We start from the raw sequence: 14,460 nt of genomic DNA, 5'->3' as shown, positions 1-14,460 counted from the left end.
ACGGTATAATTTTACTCCCATTCTTTATTAAACTTTCTTTCCAGAACTTTTAAGGTCACTAGATCAAGATGAAGCATTGCATGCTAGGAGCAGTAGTCTGTGGGCCACACTTGTACAATGCAGACACGGGTTGCTTGCAAATTAGCTATGTCCTTCTTGCAAGCTGTTGTTGTGTCCTTCCGTTAGACAGCTTTCATGGAACTGCTCTAAATAATCATTGAATTTTTCTGCTGTCTTTTCACAAGGCTGACAATAGTTGCAATGTGGGTCTCATGTTCTAAATAGATACTCTGTTTTTTCTCTTAGAAGCCGTAAGGATAGTTTAGAGAGTGAGAGCTCAGCAGCTATCATTCCTCATGAGCTAATCCGCACAAGACAGCTTGAGAGCGTGCACCTGAAATTCAACCAGGAGTCTGGAGCACTGATTCCACTTTGTCTAAGGTGAGAGGAGATGGTTTCTTTCTGAGCTCTGCTTTAATGGCTGCAATTCTGCCTTCTGGCCTTGTTTCTTCATACAGATGATCCTGTATAGATTTAAAAAAACCAGAGCTGAGACGCTTTGCCAGAAACATTAGAAACCGATGACACTATCCACAGACCTGAGGAAGAGCTCTGTGTAGCTCAAAAGCTTGTCTCTTTCACCAACAGAAGTTGGTCCAGTGAAAGATATTACTTCATGCACCTTGTCTTTCTGTTGTGCACATAAGTTCATCATGCCAAAATTGTTTCCCATGTTTTATGTTGGGGGTTGAAACAACAGGGTTTTTTGATCAGACTTATGCTGCTAAGTATCTTATCAAACTAAGGGATGGCTCCTACGGTCCTGTCACATAAATCCCTTAAGACATTAACTTTAACTTGTGCAGTTATAGGCAAACATTTGCCATCAGTTGTGCACACAGTTTTGTATATGCAAATTGTGTTATTTGTATCCCTAAATGCACATGTTGCACTGCACATACACTGTAAAGGTTGTATCTTGAGAAGTTGCATCTAAGGAGGGTGTTGTCAGAGTGGTACCGGTATGGTGCTCTGCTCTCTCCAATGTTGATATCACTCGGCTGCGTGCGTGAGTTCCCTCTGTGTGCTGCCCCAGCTCTGCGCAGATAGCTGACACAGCAGACCCGACGAGAACCCCCAGTAACCACAGAGTCCAGTAAGATGCAAAGTCACGTTGACTAGGTTTATTGCGACCTCAGACACAATGGCAGTTCCCTGTAGGTTTCTTAGCCTAACTCAGGGCATACTACGAGAAAGTGCCTCTTGGCAATGGACCCAGCTCAGTCAGTGGTGGGAGTTTCCACTGCCCCCTCGGCTGGACAAAAGGCACCTCCCCAGGGATGCATTCTTATACACAGATACAAACAAGTTACACATCACACCTGACGTATTGAGGTGCAACCTCTCTACGTAGCAAGTTACAACCTTTCTACGTATTAAGGTACCGCCTTCTACCTTGTACATGTTGGTTCGAACAAAACAACTCTATCCATCATTTTACCCTTTTGCCCCTGTCATTGGGATGGGTCGGCCTGTTCTTTATTATCTGTGTGGAATGTATAAGTATGTGAATGTTCAGTACCTTTTAGGTATGTATCAGCCCTTTCCTTGCCAGCTCCTGTGAGCAGGGCCTGCCTCTGGCTCACAGCTTCACTTTGCTTTAGCAAAGGCTTGACCATTACTTTAGTTCAGGCCTCAGGCCTCATACCGGGCCTCTGATACCAAGGTTTATATCTTAGGGCCTCCTCTTACTACAGAGGGGATCAGGGTTTTGGCCAGTTAATGACCTGTCTAAATCTCCAGAAAATTCAGCTAATGACTTTTTTGTTTAAATGCTTTTGACAGAAATTGTAAGAGAGTTCTGGTCTTTGAGTAAACTGAAGGCCACTAATTCTTATTGAGTTAACAATAATAATTTTTGTTGGGTACTTTAAAATTAAAAATGCAATAAAAGATGCAGTAACTTGCCTCTAAACTCTTTTCTCTCAGATGTACTGGTCAGCCTGACATTACTAGATATTTATGATTTGAATTATGCAACATCATAAATTAAGGGCTTGTCTACATGGGTACATCCAGGAAGGTTAATCCAAATGACAGAAAGTGTGACTTTGCAGATGATTAGTTAAACCGCATTAAACACCTGTTTGAACACCCTCATTCAGAATTAAGGCCACTTTAATTCTAATTAATAGCATCCACGCAGGGATTTAATACAGTTTAACTAATCCACTTCAAATTCATGCCTTTTGTTAATTCAGATTATTTTTCCTGGATGTCCAGGAAAGATAGACTTGTGGCTAATGCACAGGGCTGGGAATAGGATCTGGATTCTATCCCTAGTTGTTTACACCAGGTCACATGGGAAGTCACTTAACTCCTCTGTGCCGTAATTAGCTCCATCTGTAAAATGGGGATAACACATTCACATCTCCCTGAGGCTGTGAACTTCAATGCCTTTGGTGTGACTTGAGATTCCCACACGGAAAGCACCGTCGCAATGAAGTATTATTTATTATAGATGAACAAACATGTCTCTTCTCCTAAACGTTTTATTTAACATGACTCCACTGGCACAGACTAAATTTAATAAGTTACAAGGTAATGGATTAATATATAACAGGCGCTATTAATGTGTAGGAGTTATCCTAGTGGGACTGCTTTGCGCCACCACAGAAGAGATGTGAATTCTGGACTCGGTTCTGCTGGTGTTCTCTGAGCTGATGGAGTTGGGAGTACTGTGCCTTATGCATCAGTGGCAGGGACTGGTGCAAATGGGATGCGAATAAAGTCCCATTCAGTCTTCCTGGGCTAGAAGCATTGTAATGTGGAAGTGGGGCCTTGGGGCGGAGGATGTGAGAGCACATGTGCACTTCCAGAGTTCCAGAAGAGTCTTGTGACCCGCACTGTGAAAGTTCTTCGTACATTCACTGAGAATTCGTGGTTACTGGGGTGTGATGTATTCCTAAAAGTGATCACAGATGCTCCAGTGTGTATCTTGTGGGTGGGTCTGTACTGACCTGCTTATGACCTCCGTTTATGTATGTGTGTTCTGTTCTCCAGGGGCAGGCTGTTACATGGACGGCACTTTACATATAAAAGTATTACAGGGGATACAGCAATCACATTTGTATCGACAGGAGTAGAAGGAGCCTTTGCTACAGAGGAGCATCCTTATGCAGCACATGGGCCATGGTTACAGGTAAGAGCCTCTTTTTTCCTTCTTCCTCTTTTACCTCCTTCCTTTTCAGTTCCTTCAAAAACCAATCCCTGCGTACAGGTTTCTCTGGCCTACAAATCTTACAACAAAGCTATACATCCTGCCGCAGCTTCTCTGACGATCAACACCTGGTTATTATATGATACTCTCAGTAGTTCCAGAAATGATTAAAAATGTAGAACTATTCCTCATTAGGTGAATGGAATTTGAAATATAAAACATTGGTTGGCAATTTCGAATATCTTAAATGAATACAGCAATTTTCATCTCTCAGAGGCCTGGATCACTTTACAAATTCTACGTATTTTGGTTCCTGCCTCCTGCCACTACAGTGTAAATACCTTAGGGGTGAAACCTAATAGGGAATTTAGGGAGGCAGAATGGAGTTACCTAAACTAATAGTTAGCCAGGGCCATCAGGGTTAACAGCTTAATCTTTGGAAAAACTTATGGGCTCTTTAGTGATTGGAAGTGTTCAGGAACCCTGTCTTACGTTGACCCCAAAACAGGGCACTAACCGCTGCACATCATCCTATAGCACCATGGCCACCTCAGATCACCACACAACTTCCTGCACCAGCACCCTGGATTTCCCTTGGAGTTTCCCCATCCACATGTTAACAAGGGTCAACCCTGGTTAGCTTAAGACCACCAATGGTGGGATGTCGTAGCCATTTCCTAGTCTTGTTTATGGCCAAGCAAAAATAAAATAGCTTTGGGAGGAAAGCTCCATTTCTAAAGAATGAGATGCCTGGTGCGCGCGCTCTCTCTCTCTTGATTGTACACTGTTCCTCCAAGGTGCACTTCTGTTTGAACGCTATTTAGAATCCCACTGTTCCAGTATCACAATTAAGTTGGCTCTGGCTAGTATTCAAGGCATCACAATGTATATGTTCACAAATGTGCAGGAAACCATACATGCAAATCTGTAACTCCTAAAGGAGCTGATTGTGTAGCACAGCACTCTTACAATGATTAACAGGGAACGGTTGGTTTAAGGGGTGGGTCATTCACTGTTTGGTGCTTGTGCTCACCAACACATGACACACAAGATCTTGTGACTGTGTTAACTCCAAACATAACAGTATTTGTTTGAGTTTACACCACGTCCTGAAATGTATTAATGTGTAGAGCTGCCGGGTATCCTCTAAAGGGTAGAGAACGGCAATAATTATGCCTTCATTCAGGCATATAACTAATATTAACCCTTATGGAACGAGCTAATTCCCAAACGTCTGTTACTAGGACCTGCAGATTTACTGGGGTCACATGGGGTTGCTGGGAAGGAAGGAAGGAAGGTTTCTGGTGGCTGGGAGGTAGGGTGGAGCTCTTTGCAGGAGCAAGTCCCCACCTTGCTTCCTACACTGGGGAACTTCTTTGGTCTTCTCTTCTTCTGGGACCTGCTCCCCTTGCTGCTGGCCACTGCCCTGTCTCTTAGTTTAGTGCCAGCAGAGGTAAGGTGCTCAGACTGCAGATAGGCAGGGCCCAGCAGGGAACACTGGCAGGCGCGCCAACATTGTGTAGAGCTGGTGGGGTGCCTGAGGCTCTTGTCTTCATGTAAGGAAGGAGGGATCACTGTTTGAATGAGCAGCAGCTGAGGGGTTGGGATTGAAGATGCGAGGTCCTAAAGCCAAGTCCGTTGGCTTCAGCCTAAGGGGCAAGAGAAGTTGTGGTACGCAAGAGACGACGTAGTGGCAGTTCCCAAGTCTGGTTTCTCCTCTTAGCTTTTGGAGTAGCAGGGCCTGAGAGCACTGGTGTCGTCAAAGTAAAGCCTGGAGGGGAATCTTCACATCACTCTGCCAAGGCCCCAGCCACACACAGGCATTGATGGGCTCCAGAGGGAGTCGGTCCGTGGCTGAAAGCAGATCACTGTGGTGTGACGGCTTGTTGTGAAGGAGTATAAACTGGGCGGTTGTGTAGAGGAAGGGAAGCAGCAAGCCTCTCCTGATGTAGACTTTTTTCCATACCATGGGGAAGGAACAGTTTGAGGGTCCGAGAAGCCCTGATTACGAGTCTGTGCAGTAGCCCCAGACTACTAGCTTCTATTGATGCAGAGCCTTGCTACAGTGAAAACCCAAACCTGCAGACTAAACACAGCATCCATTGTTTACAGATATGGGCCGGAGTGGAGTGCTCTGGCTCCAGGTGTCAAAGGTGGGATTGGCAAAGGAGTATGCTGTATGGACTTCCGGCTCTGGCTTGCCTACCTCCACAGCAGACTGAAAGTCACTAGTATCAGAGGGGTAGCCGTGTTAGTCTGGATCTGTAAAAGCAGCAAAGAATCCTGTGGCACCTTATAGACTAACAGACGTTTTGGAGCATGAGCTTTCGTGGGTGAATACCCACTTTGTCGGATGCAAGTAGTGGAAATTTCCAGGGGCAGGTATATATATGCAAGCAAGAAGCAAGCTAGAGATAACGAGGTTAGTTCAATCAGGGAGGATGAGGCCCTGTTCTAGCAGTTGAGGTGTGAAAACCTCACAGGGATCTACAACCCATCCTGGACAATGATCCCACACTTTCACAGGCCTTGGGTGGCAGGCTAGTCTTCGCCCACAGACAACCTGCCAACCTGAAGCATATTCTCACCAGTAACTGCACACCGCACCATAGTAACTCTAGCTCAGGAACCAATCCATGCAACAAACCTCGATGCCAACTCTGCCCACATATCTACACCAGCGACACCATCACAGGACCTAACCAGATCAGCCACACCATCACCGGTTCATTCACCTGCACATCCACCAATGTAATATATGCCATCATATGCCAGCAATGCCCCTCTGCTATGTACATCAGCCAAACTGGACAGTCTCTACGGAAAAGGATAAATGGACACAAATCAGATATTAGGAATGGCAATATACAAAAACCTGTAGGAGAACACATCAACCTCCCTGACCACACAATAGCAGATCTTAAGGTGGCCATTCTGTAGCAAAAAAACTTCAGGACCAGACTTCAAAGAGAAACTGCTGAGCTTCAGTTCATCTGCAAATTTGACACCATCAGCTCAGGATTAAACAAAGACTGTGAATGGTTTGCCAACTACAGAACCAGTTTCTCCTCCCTTGGTTTTCACACTTCAACTGCTAGAACAGGGCCTCATCCTCCCTGATTGAACTAACCTCGTTATCTCTAGCTTGCTTCTTGCTTGCTTATATATACCTGCCCCTGGAAATTTCCACTACTTGCATCCGAAGAAGTGGGTATTCACCCACGAAAGCTCATGCTGCAAAACGTCTGTTAGTCTATAAGGTGCCACAGGATTCTTTGCTGCATTGAAAGTCACTAGCATCTGATGGCTGTTTAGCTTATATGACTTGAGTTTGGTAGGTCCAGTCCCAGTGCCATTCCTAATAGACAGGTGTTCATACCACCAAAACACCACTGCAGCTGGCACTATTCGGTATCATTTTTTGCAGTCTCAGCAGACGGATCAAGGACTGACTACAGACCATGGAGACAGAACACCCCATTCCTATAAGTCGTCAGGTTTAAGGCATAGTAGCGGAGCGTTCATGGGGAAGCTTGCCCTGCTGCTGTCCACGCTCTGGGGATGCTGAGGTTATTTCATTCTCCTGGAGCTGTCAAACTGGAACCTTTCCCAAATACTTGGCATATTTGTCCTGAAAGTAACTTTTTAATTATTTATAAAAGCTAAATTCTCATAAAGGTCTATCATGTCAGGCTGGGTTATTTCTTAGCTTCTTCCACGCTCTCTTGTATTATTGAATACAAAAATTACTTTGATTCACAAAGGTACAGACGTATTCCCGAAATCCTACTTGTTAACGCTAGAGATTTTGGCTATGTGTTAACTACTGTGCCAGTCTCTAACATTGTGCGTGACCAAAGACTTCCACAAGGCTTTTTGACCCTTCCCCTTTCCCCAGAACACTGGCTGTCCCAAGGCAACAGCCTGACCACAATGCTGAGCAAAACCTCTCTTCCCCGTCTGGGGAGAGTAAATGCTCCAGGTGAGCAAAGAAAAGATAAGGAAGAGGTGCCCATCCTGACTGCCAGGGTTAGAGAGGTAAGGCTGGTAATTCCCAACGGCTTCAACACAATTAATGTGGGATGGTGTTTATATATATTAAATGTTCTTGGGACAAATTGTCTGGATGTGCTGAGCCTCTCATTGGAAATCTCACTTGTCTGTCTTTAAACCCGCTCAAGGTGAGTGAGAGTGACATATGCTCTCCCCCTCCCCCCCTTAACTTGAGTATGTTTAGACAGTATGTGTGGAGATTCACCATTGAAATTAATCTGTCCCAATAAAGTTTGCCCAAACCTTTAATACATATTAATGTTATCCTAGGGTAGCTTGTTTCAAAGGTAGTTAACATGCATGCATCAGCTGCTGGGAATTGCCATCCTTAGCTCTCAAACGCTGGGAGTCAGGACTTGCTTATGCAAAACATTTCCGCTTTAACGTGGCATTCCCTACCTGCCCAACACAAGGCACACTCCTCCTGACCCCATCTTGCTTACTTGGAGCACTTACTCTCTCCAGAGAGATGGTGAGTGATGGTGATAATTTCTGCTCTTGCTGCTCTGGGCAGTTATTGTTCTAGGAAAGAGAGGTGGGAGCCTTTGATCATGCACGTTGTAAATGTTACCCATCAGTGTTTGCTGCAGTATCTGTTAAACATACAAGCCAATCTACGTAGCACATTTAAAAAAAAAAAAAACTATATGGTACAAATGTCTATTAGGTTACACAGTCAAGCACCCCGAAGTTAGGAATTGCCTGAAGACTGCCTGTACAACCTTAATTTGGCTCCCTTATGCATGTATATTATGCTACAATCTTCAATTACATCTCACTCACTGCACCGCATGGGCCAGGCTCTGGGAATGAAGTAGGGCTGTGTAGTGAATGCAGCTGTTTTCTATAGGACCTGTGCAGCATTTGTTTCTGCAAGTTGGAAGGTGTGTAGTGAATGAAGCAGGGGATTGCAGGCGGAGAGAGAGGATGGTCTCACGATGAAGGCAGATGAACACTGCCCTGGAGAATTGGAGTCTGTCCCTCCCTCTGCCAAAGACTTCCTGTGTGGTGCTGGGCGAGTCACTTAAACTAAAACTTTCACATGTGGTCACTAATTGTATGTTCCTAATTTTCTGGTTACCCACCTTGGGATCTGATTTGCAAAAGCACTCAGCATCCCAACCTGCACCTGAGGTCCATGGGAGCTGTCCTCTGAATATATAAAGTGTTATATAATGCTGAGTTCTTTGGAAAATCAGGTCCTAAGAGAGTCTCAAGTTGGGCACCCAAAATTAGTGGACACTTCTGACAATTTTGGCCTTAGTACCTCCGTGCTTCAGTTTCCCATCTGTAAAAGGGGGAATAACAACACTGCCCTATTTCATAGGATAAATGCATCGGATGGTGAGGTGCCTCCAGTGCTTTGGTGCTAGGGGCTATCTGCGTGTCTAAGAGAGATTCAGTGCAGGGTTTTGATGATGTGCAGTAAAAAATAAAGGGCCAGGCAACGCACCAAACCAAAATGTTATGGTGGTTCTTTCTTTCAAACGTTTACAGCTGAGCACTGATTTAATACAGCTTTGAAACTTTACTGTGCAGAAGAGAACTGTTGCTTTTAATTATCTTAATTTAAATGGAACAAGCACAGACACAGTTTCCTTACCTTGTCACATCTTTCTTTAAACTTACCCCTTATTTTGTTGTTAGGTTTACATTAAACACAGTACTGTACTGTTTGCTTTTTTGTGTCTCTCTGTTGCTGCCTGATTACATGGTTGACCAGTGAGTTCATAACTCTGAGGTTCTGCTGTAATTGAAGACTCTATCATAATGTGTACACAAAAGAGGTCCGAATTAATATTGTGTGGGCAACTCTGGTGCCACCATGGCCCCCACAGCAGGGAGGTATAATGGCAAGAAAAGTACTGCTCAGCCCCGGTATCCTTGGGCTGAAGCATGCTCTGTGGGGCTGGAACATGCTCAATGAAGATGGAATCTTCAGAGAATTTTGTTACTAGCGACTAATAAACTTCTTTGAAACATACAAATGGCAATTTTCAGAGGCTTATAATGCCACCAAATTTGGGTTCATCTTCATGGGGTCAGCAAAGGCACATCCTTGAACCCAGTGGGACCTCCTGCTAAATTTCTAGTCCTTCCTCCAAAGCATGGAATCAGTAGGGCTTCTCAACAGAACAAGGGTAAGAATTTTTTAACTTTTGTCAAAAAGTATTTTTCCTAAACTTTGTTCTCTGAAATGACAGCATCATTCTTACTGGAACTTTCCAGTGAGGCACAGATACTGGCATGGGAAATTTCAGTCTGAATGCTTAGAGTGGCCAAGTTATAAACAGGTGAAAACAGGGTCTTTATGAGTATTAGGAAACCTTAACTCTCGGCATGGCTACCAGCTGTATCTGTAATATAGCACTGTGTCTAGAGCATCCATCACGCTAGTACTATAGAAGTGATAAAATTGTACAAGCAAACCAGGAAGCACATTGTATTATCACCTCCCATTGTTTAATGAGACCATATTAAGATCATACATTAAAGATGGAAGAAGCTTTTAGGTCATCTAGTCCAGGGTTCTCAGACTGGGGGTTGGGACCCCTCGGGGGGTCGGTGAGGTTATTACATGGGGGGGGGGGGAGGTCGTGAGCTGTCAGCCTCCACCCAAACCTCGCTTTGCAGCCAGCATTTATAATGGTGTTAAATGTGTGTTTAATTTATATGGGGGGGGTGTCACACTTGCTATTTGAAAGGGGTCACCAGTACAGAAGTTTGAGAACCACTGATCTAGATCCTCCCCTAGAGGCCAATGAAGGATTGTTCCTGCGATACATTTTCTAGTGCTTCATCCAGTCTCATTTTGGATGACTCAAGTGCTTCTACCACTTCCTAGAGAAACTGACTATCCCTCAGCCTAATGCATCTTACTGTCGGGAAGCTTTTCCTGCAAATCAGTCTAAATTATCCATTAACGTCAGCTCTTTACTCCCTAGCTTTTCTCCCAGCCACGGGTAGCACCCTAGAGAAGTCGTCTCTCTCCTTAACGCTTGCCCCCTTAAAATGCATGGACTGTTAGCTCATCTCCCTTCAGACCCTTGTCATTGCTGAGCCAAGCTGTACATAGTCACACAGCAGTGGTTCTGTCCAGAAGAGCAGTAGAACAATGTTTACAGGCTCCAAGAAGTACCCTTCCCTCAGGGCCAGTCCAGGTGGAGTTTTAAAGCTGATGAAACAGAGTTGGGGAGTCCTAGCAGCTCCTTAGTGCACATAGAGACCCTCCTGGTACATAGCCTTTCAAATCCTCATGTAAGATCCCTGAACGCAGCATATGGTGCCCGGGGCAGGTGTAATTATCTTCTCCTTTACAGGGAAGGTCTGGTAGTTTCCTTGGAGTGTAGCAATGGGATTCCACCCCCCAGAGAAATCCCCTTTGCTTGCATATATATACCTGCCCCTGGAAATTTCCACTACATGCGTCCGACGAAGTGGATATTCACCCACGAAAGCTCATGCTCCAATACGTCTGTTAGTCTATAAGGTGCCACAGGACTCTATGCTGCTTTTACAGATCCAGACTAACACGGCTCCCCCTCTGATACTTGCCCCCTTGTTTGTTCACAGTACGTGTGTGACACTCTGGTGAAAACTATCATGGAAATCATACAGCGGGGTGTCTGTTTCGAACCCATGTCCTTTTTCATATAGTGCCGTTGCATCACAGAAAATAAGGAGACAAAGCTTCTGTCCTGAGCTGCTTGCAATCTAAGTGAGAGACAACACAATGAAAGGGGGAGGGTAGATGAGAGAGCAGGGGGGTCTGCTCATGGCACAGAGCACTATTTACAAGGAGTTTGATTAGGTGCATTTTGAATTAAAGGAATTCCTCCTGCTGTACAGTATTAACGGCAGGAATTCAGCAGGAACACTTTCCGTGCTGTCTGCTCCCAAGAGTTGCAGGAAATTAGCCATGTTGTTGATGAAAGGAAGCAGGCCACAAACTCTGGATCTGCTGGCTCATCCAGTCTAGAAGCATCAGCTTTATGGATGGAGGATTTCTTAAGGGCTTGTTATATAACTTACTTTGGGGTATATTACACCATTTTACAAGCCAGGCATTCTGAAGATGAAAGGTGCTGTGGTCTGCTTGCCAGCTGAATTTGGGGGGCTCTTTCCTGATCAGAGATTTACCAACTGTGGCAGACTATAAACAGCTGTGTGAAATGTACTATTGTAGCCTGGGGTCAGAGCCAGCCTGTTTCAAGTTAAGAATTTCAAGCCCTTGCAATAGATTTGAACCCCAGAAGTGAGAGCTGGTGCATTAGTCATGCAGTTGCACCTGTAGACTTAAAATCATAGCCTTAGATTAGTCTTATGTGGTTTTTGAGTGCCAGTCATCGTTGTATGTAGGTTGATCTACAACGTGACAGATTTGGTTAATAGACTGAATCTTGATATTGGGCACCAGGTAACACGCGCGATATACAGTTTGTGCATACCATCACTGGTAAGTACAAAAAAAATCATGCTAACAGTGTAGGTGTCTCAGTCATCAGTGGGGATCAACCCTGGGGCATTCAGTATAGAGAGTACAAACCTCCTCCCACCTGAGCTATGGGAGTAATTCCATTAGTTTAGTAAGCAGCAAACTGTTATAGTTGCTGAAGCTAACCTCTAGAGCAGAGGTTCTCAGACTGTGGTCTGTGGATCATCTGTGGTCCGCAAGCTCCATTCAGGCGGTCCGTGGATAGTTCCCTCTAAGGTGCGTGCCTGGATGGTCGCACATGAGAGAATGGCGGGCCACCCACCTATTTAGTGGAACTGCGCAGGCGTGGCTTCACTAATTAGGTGCCTGGACTCTGGAGACGCACGTAAGGTGAGGTGGTGGCCTGGGGGGGAATTGGGGGTAGGTGGGAGGAGGCAGTGGCATGAGAAGAGGGGGAATTTGGGACGTGCAGGGTTGCGGCGGCCAGAGAAAGGCGACTTTCTCCATGGCAGCCGCGGCCCTGGAGCTGGGGAGACGGCCCTCCTTCCCAGCTTCAGCTCTATAGCTGCTGAGGGGGAGGCGAGACCCCCCCTCCTTTCCCGCCCCAGCTCGGGGGCTGCCGCGACAGGGGAGAGAGGGCACATCCATCACTTTACAATAGTTAGCTAACAGTACAAACAACATTTGGAACGATCATTAAGTGGTTTGCTGAGACCCTCAGCAATTTTCAAGTGGTCCATGGGAAAAAAAAAAGGTTTGGGAACCACTGCTCAAGAGGGAGACATCACACACAAAGCCAGTGCATTATATAACCATAGCGATTTTAATCCTTCCATAATATAGCATTTGTAACAGGGCTGGGCACACACACGTTTCAATAGGGGTTGCCAAACTTTGGACCTGCAGTTGCACTTTTGACACTCCTAGGTTAGTGATAAAATTGCGGATTTTCTCTTCTATGGTTTTGCAAGCAATATGTGTAACAATGTAGCAAGGGATTTGCAGAGCTGCAGATTGTATAAAATGGAGCCTGATCCTCATAGCTGCAAGTTGTGGGTGGGAACTCAGGATCTGGCCCAGAAAGCTCCTGGCATGTCCGTGGTTGTGTGGTGTTGAAGGAAATGTTTTCGAAACCCCGGCTGGCCTCTTTAGCTGTTGCTTGTGGATATTGCAAACAAGCATTACAAAGGCAGAACTACACTCCAGTGTGTGAAATTGGTTGCAGCAGGTCCATAGGGTGGAATGCGAACAGTTGCTGAACTATGAAAATACTATATTATGAATCTATGGGGCTTCTTTGACATCAGAGTGAACACTAACCGGTACCCCAGAGCTTGTTTTCTTCCCCACTCATGGCCAAAAGATTTCACATGGGAAAGGCCTGCTCTGAGGTGAGGCACGTCCAGCTTTGAATATGCAGCAAACCATTTAATTTGGCCTCCAGATTGCACAGACTTTCCCATAGCTGCATCACAACAGAGAGTCTGTGTTGTTTTTTGGAGAGCAAATAAGCTGCTCCATCATTTATGATCTCCCTGCAGTATCCTGTTGATAAGATCTGCTAACGTTCTCAAAGGAAGACTCTGGGTTCAGGTCTGAAATACACAAAGAACAGGGCCTGTTTGTTCAGTGGGAGCTTCTAAGGTTTACATCCCAAAGGAAATTAAATTAGATGCCTAGAGCTATGACGATCTGTCCTGTTTATTTGCTGGAATGTCACCTTTAATACCATGGACATCGTGTGTGTGTGTGTGTGTTAATGTGGTGGTGTAATCTGCAGGACTACAAACCTAGGAAGTACTGTGTGTGAGAGGGCAGTTGGTATTGATTTTAATTTATTTTCAGGCTCTTTGTAAGTATCAGAATAAGAAGAGCTCTCTTCTGTATGAAGATCTACTTGCTGATCACAAGGATTGGATCTGCATGGTCTCTGCATTCCTGCTTTGATGCCTTTATTACATTTTGGTTGGGCTAATTCTGTTGGGAGGAACCTGGTTTCAGCATGTATCCAGTGTAGCTGTATCTTTAATCTCTAAATCCTTTCCGCAGTTAGACGTGCCCAAATGCTACGGGAATGGGTACCTATCCTCAGCACCCTCCAGAGTGTATGATGGTGAAGATTTTCCCCAGCTACCTGGTCTAGCAAACCATTTTTTAAAAGATGGCTTACAAACATTCCTGAGACACATTTGGCTGCTCCAGGCTTCCAAAGCTGCTTTCACAGGAAAGGCAGCCCTGTTCACCCGGGACCAGAACTGTGCTGGCTAAGAGGCTTTGTGCTCTTGTTTCAACTGGAGTTAGTTGATTGCTGGCTAACTAAAGTTAACGAACACAATTGCAAATGCTGGTCTAGATACTCCACATACCTTTGTTCCAGGATCTAAACCATGGTGGTTTACCCTAGGGGCTGCACCTTCACCCTTTATTCTGTACACATCCTTCCCTGCTCACCCCCATTGAATTTTATCATTCCCCACCTTGTTCTTCTCTGGCCTGCAATGAGATTGGTTCATTTGTGCCTATATTTCTCCTTCCTCTCTCCTCTGACACCCTAGAAATGTCCCTTGGGCTCCTTCCCTATTAACCATGGATGTTATTCCTATTGCTACATCTGATTTTTATCATTCTTGCCATCTCCACTGCCCTATAGCCACCCCCCACACCCTTTTTTTCTTCTCGTTTTTGCTCATCTGTGTCACTGCTGAATATATATTCCTCCTTGCCCACTCATCTGATTGCTTTGGGTGCTGGT

At 45.1% G+C, this 14,460-nt stretch overlaps 1 protein-coding gene across 2 annotated transcripts in view; it reads left to right on the top strand.

The window, feature by feature from the left end:
* Positions 1–14,460, top strand: part of SUFU (SUFU negative regulator of hedgehog signaling) — a 125,514-nt gene that overhangs the window by 98,878 nt on the left and 12,176 nt on the right. For both annotated transcript variants that reach the window (XM_045023858.1, XM_045023857.1), the window contains exons 9-10: positions 307–441; positions 3,064–3,202. In XM_045023858.1, coding sequence (XP_044879793.1) covers positions 307–441; positions 3,064–3,202 — 274 coding nt within the window. The remainder of the gene's footprint in view (positions 1–306; positions 442–3,063; positions 3,203–14,460) is intronic.

This window comes from Mauremys mutica, chromosome 7 (genome assembly GCF_020497125.1).
Source record: "Mauremys mutica isolate MM-2020 ecotype Southern chromosome 7, ASM2049712v1, whole genome shotgun sequence".
NCBI classification, from domain to species: Eukaryota; Metazoa; Chordata; order Testudines; family Geoemydidae; genus Mauremys; species Mauremys mutica.
Note: the sequence above shows the minus strand (reverse complement) of the source record. Positions and strands in the feature narration are given on the sequence as shown.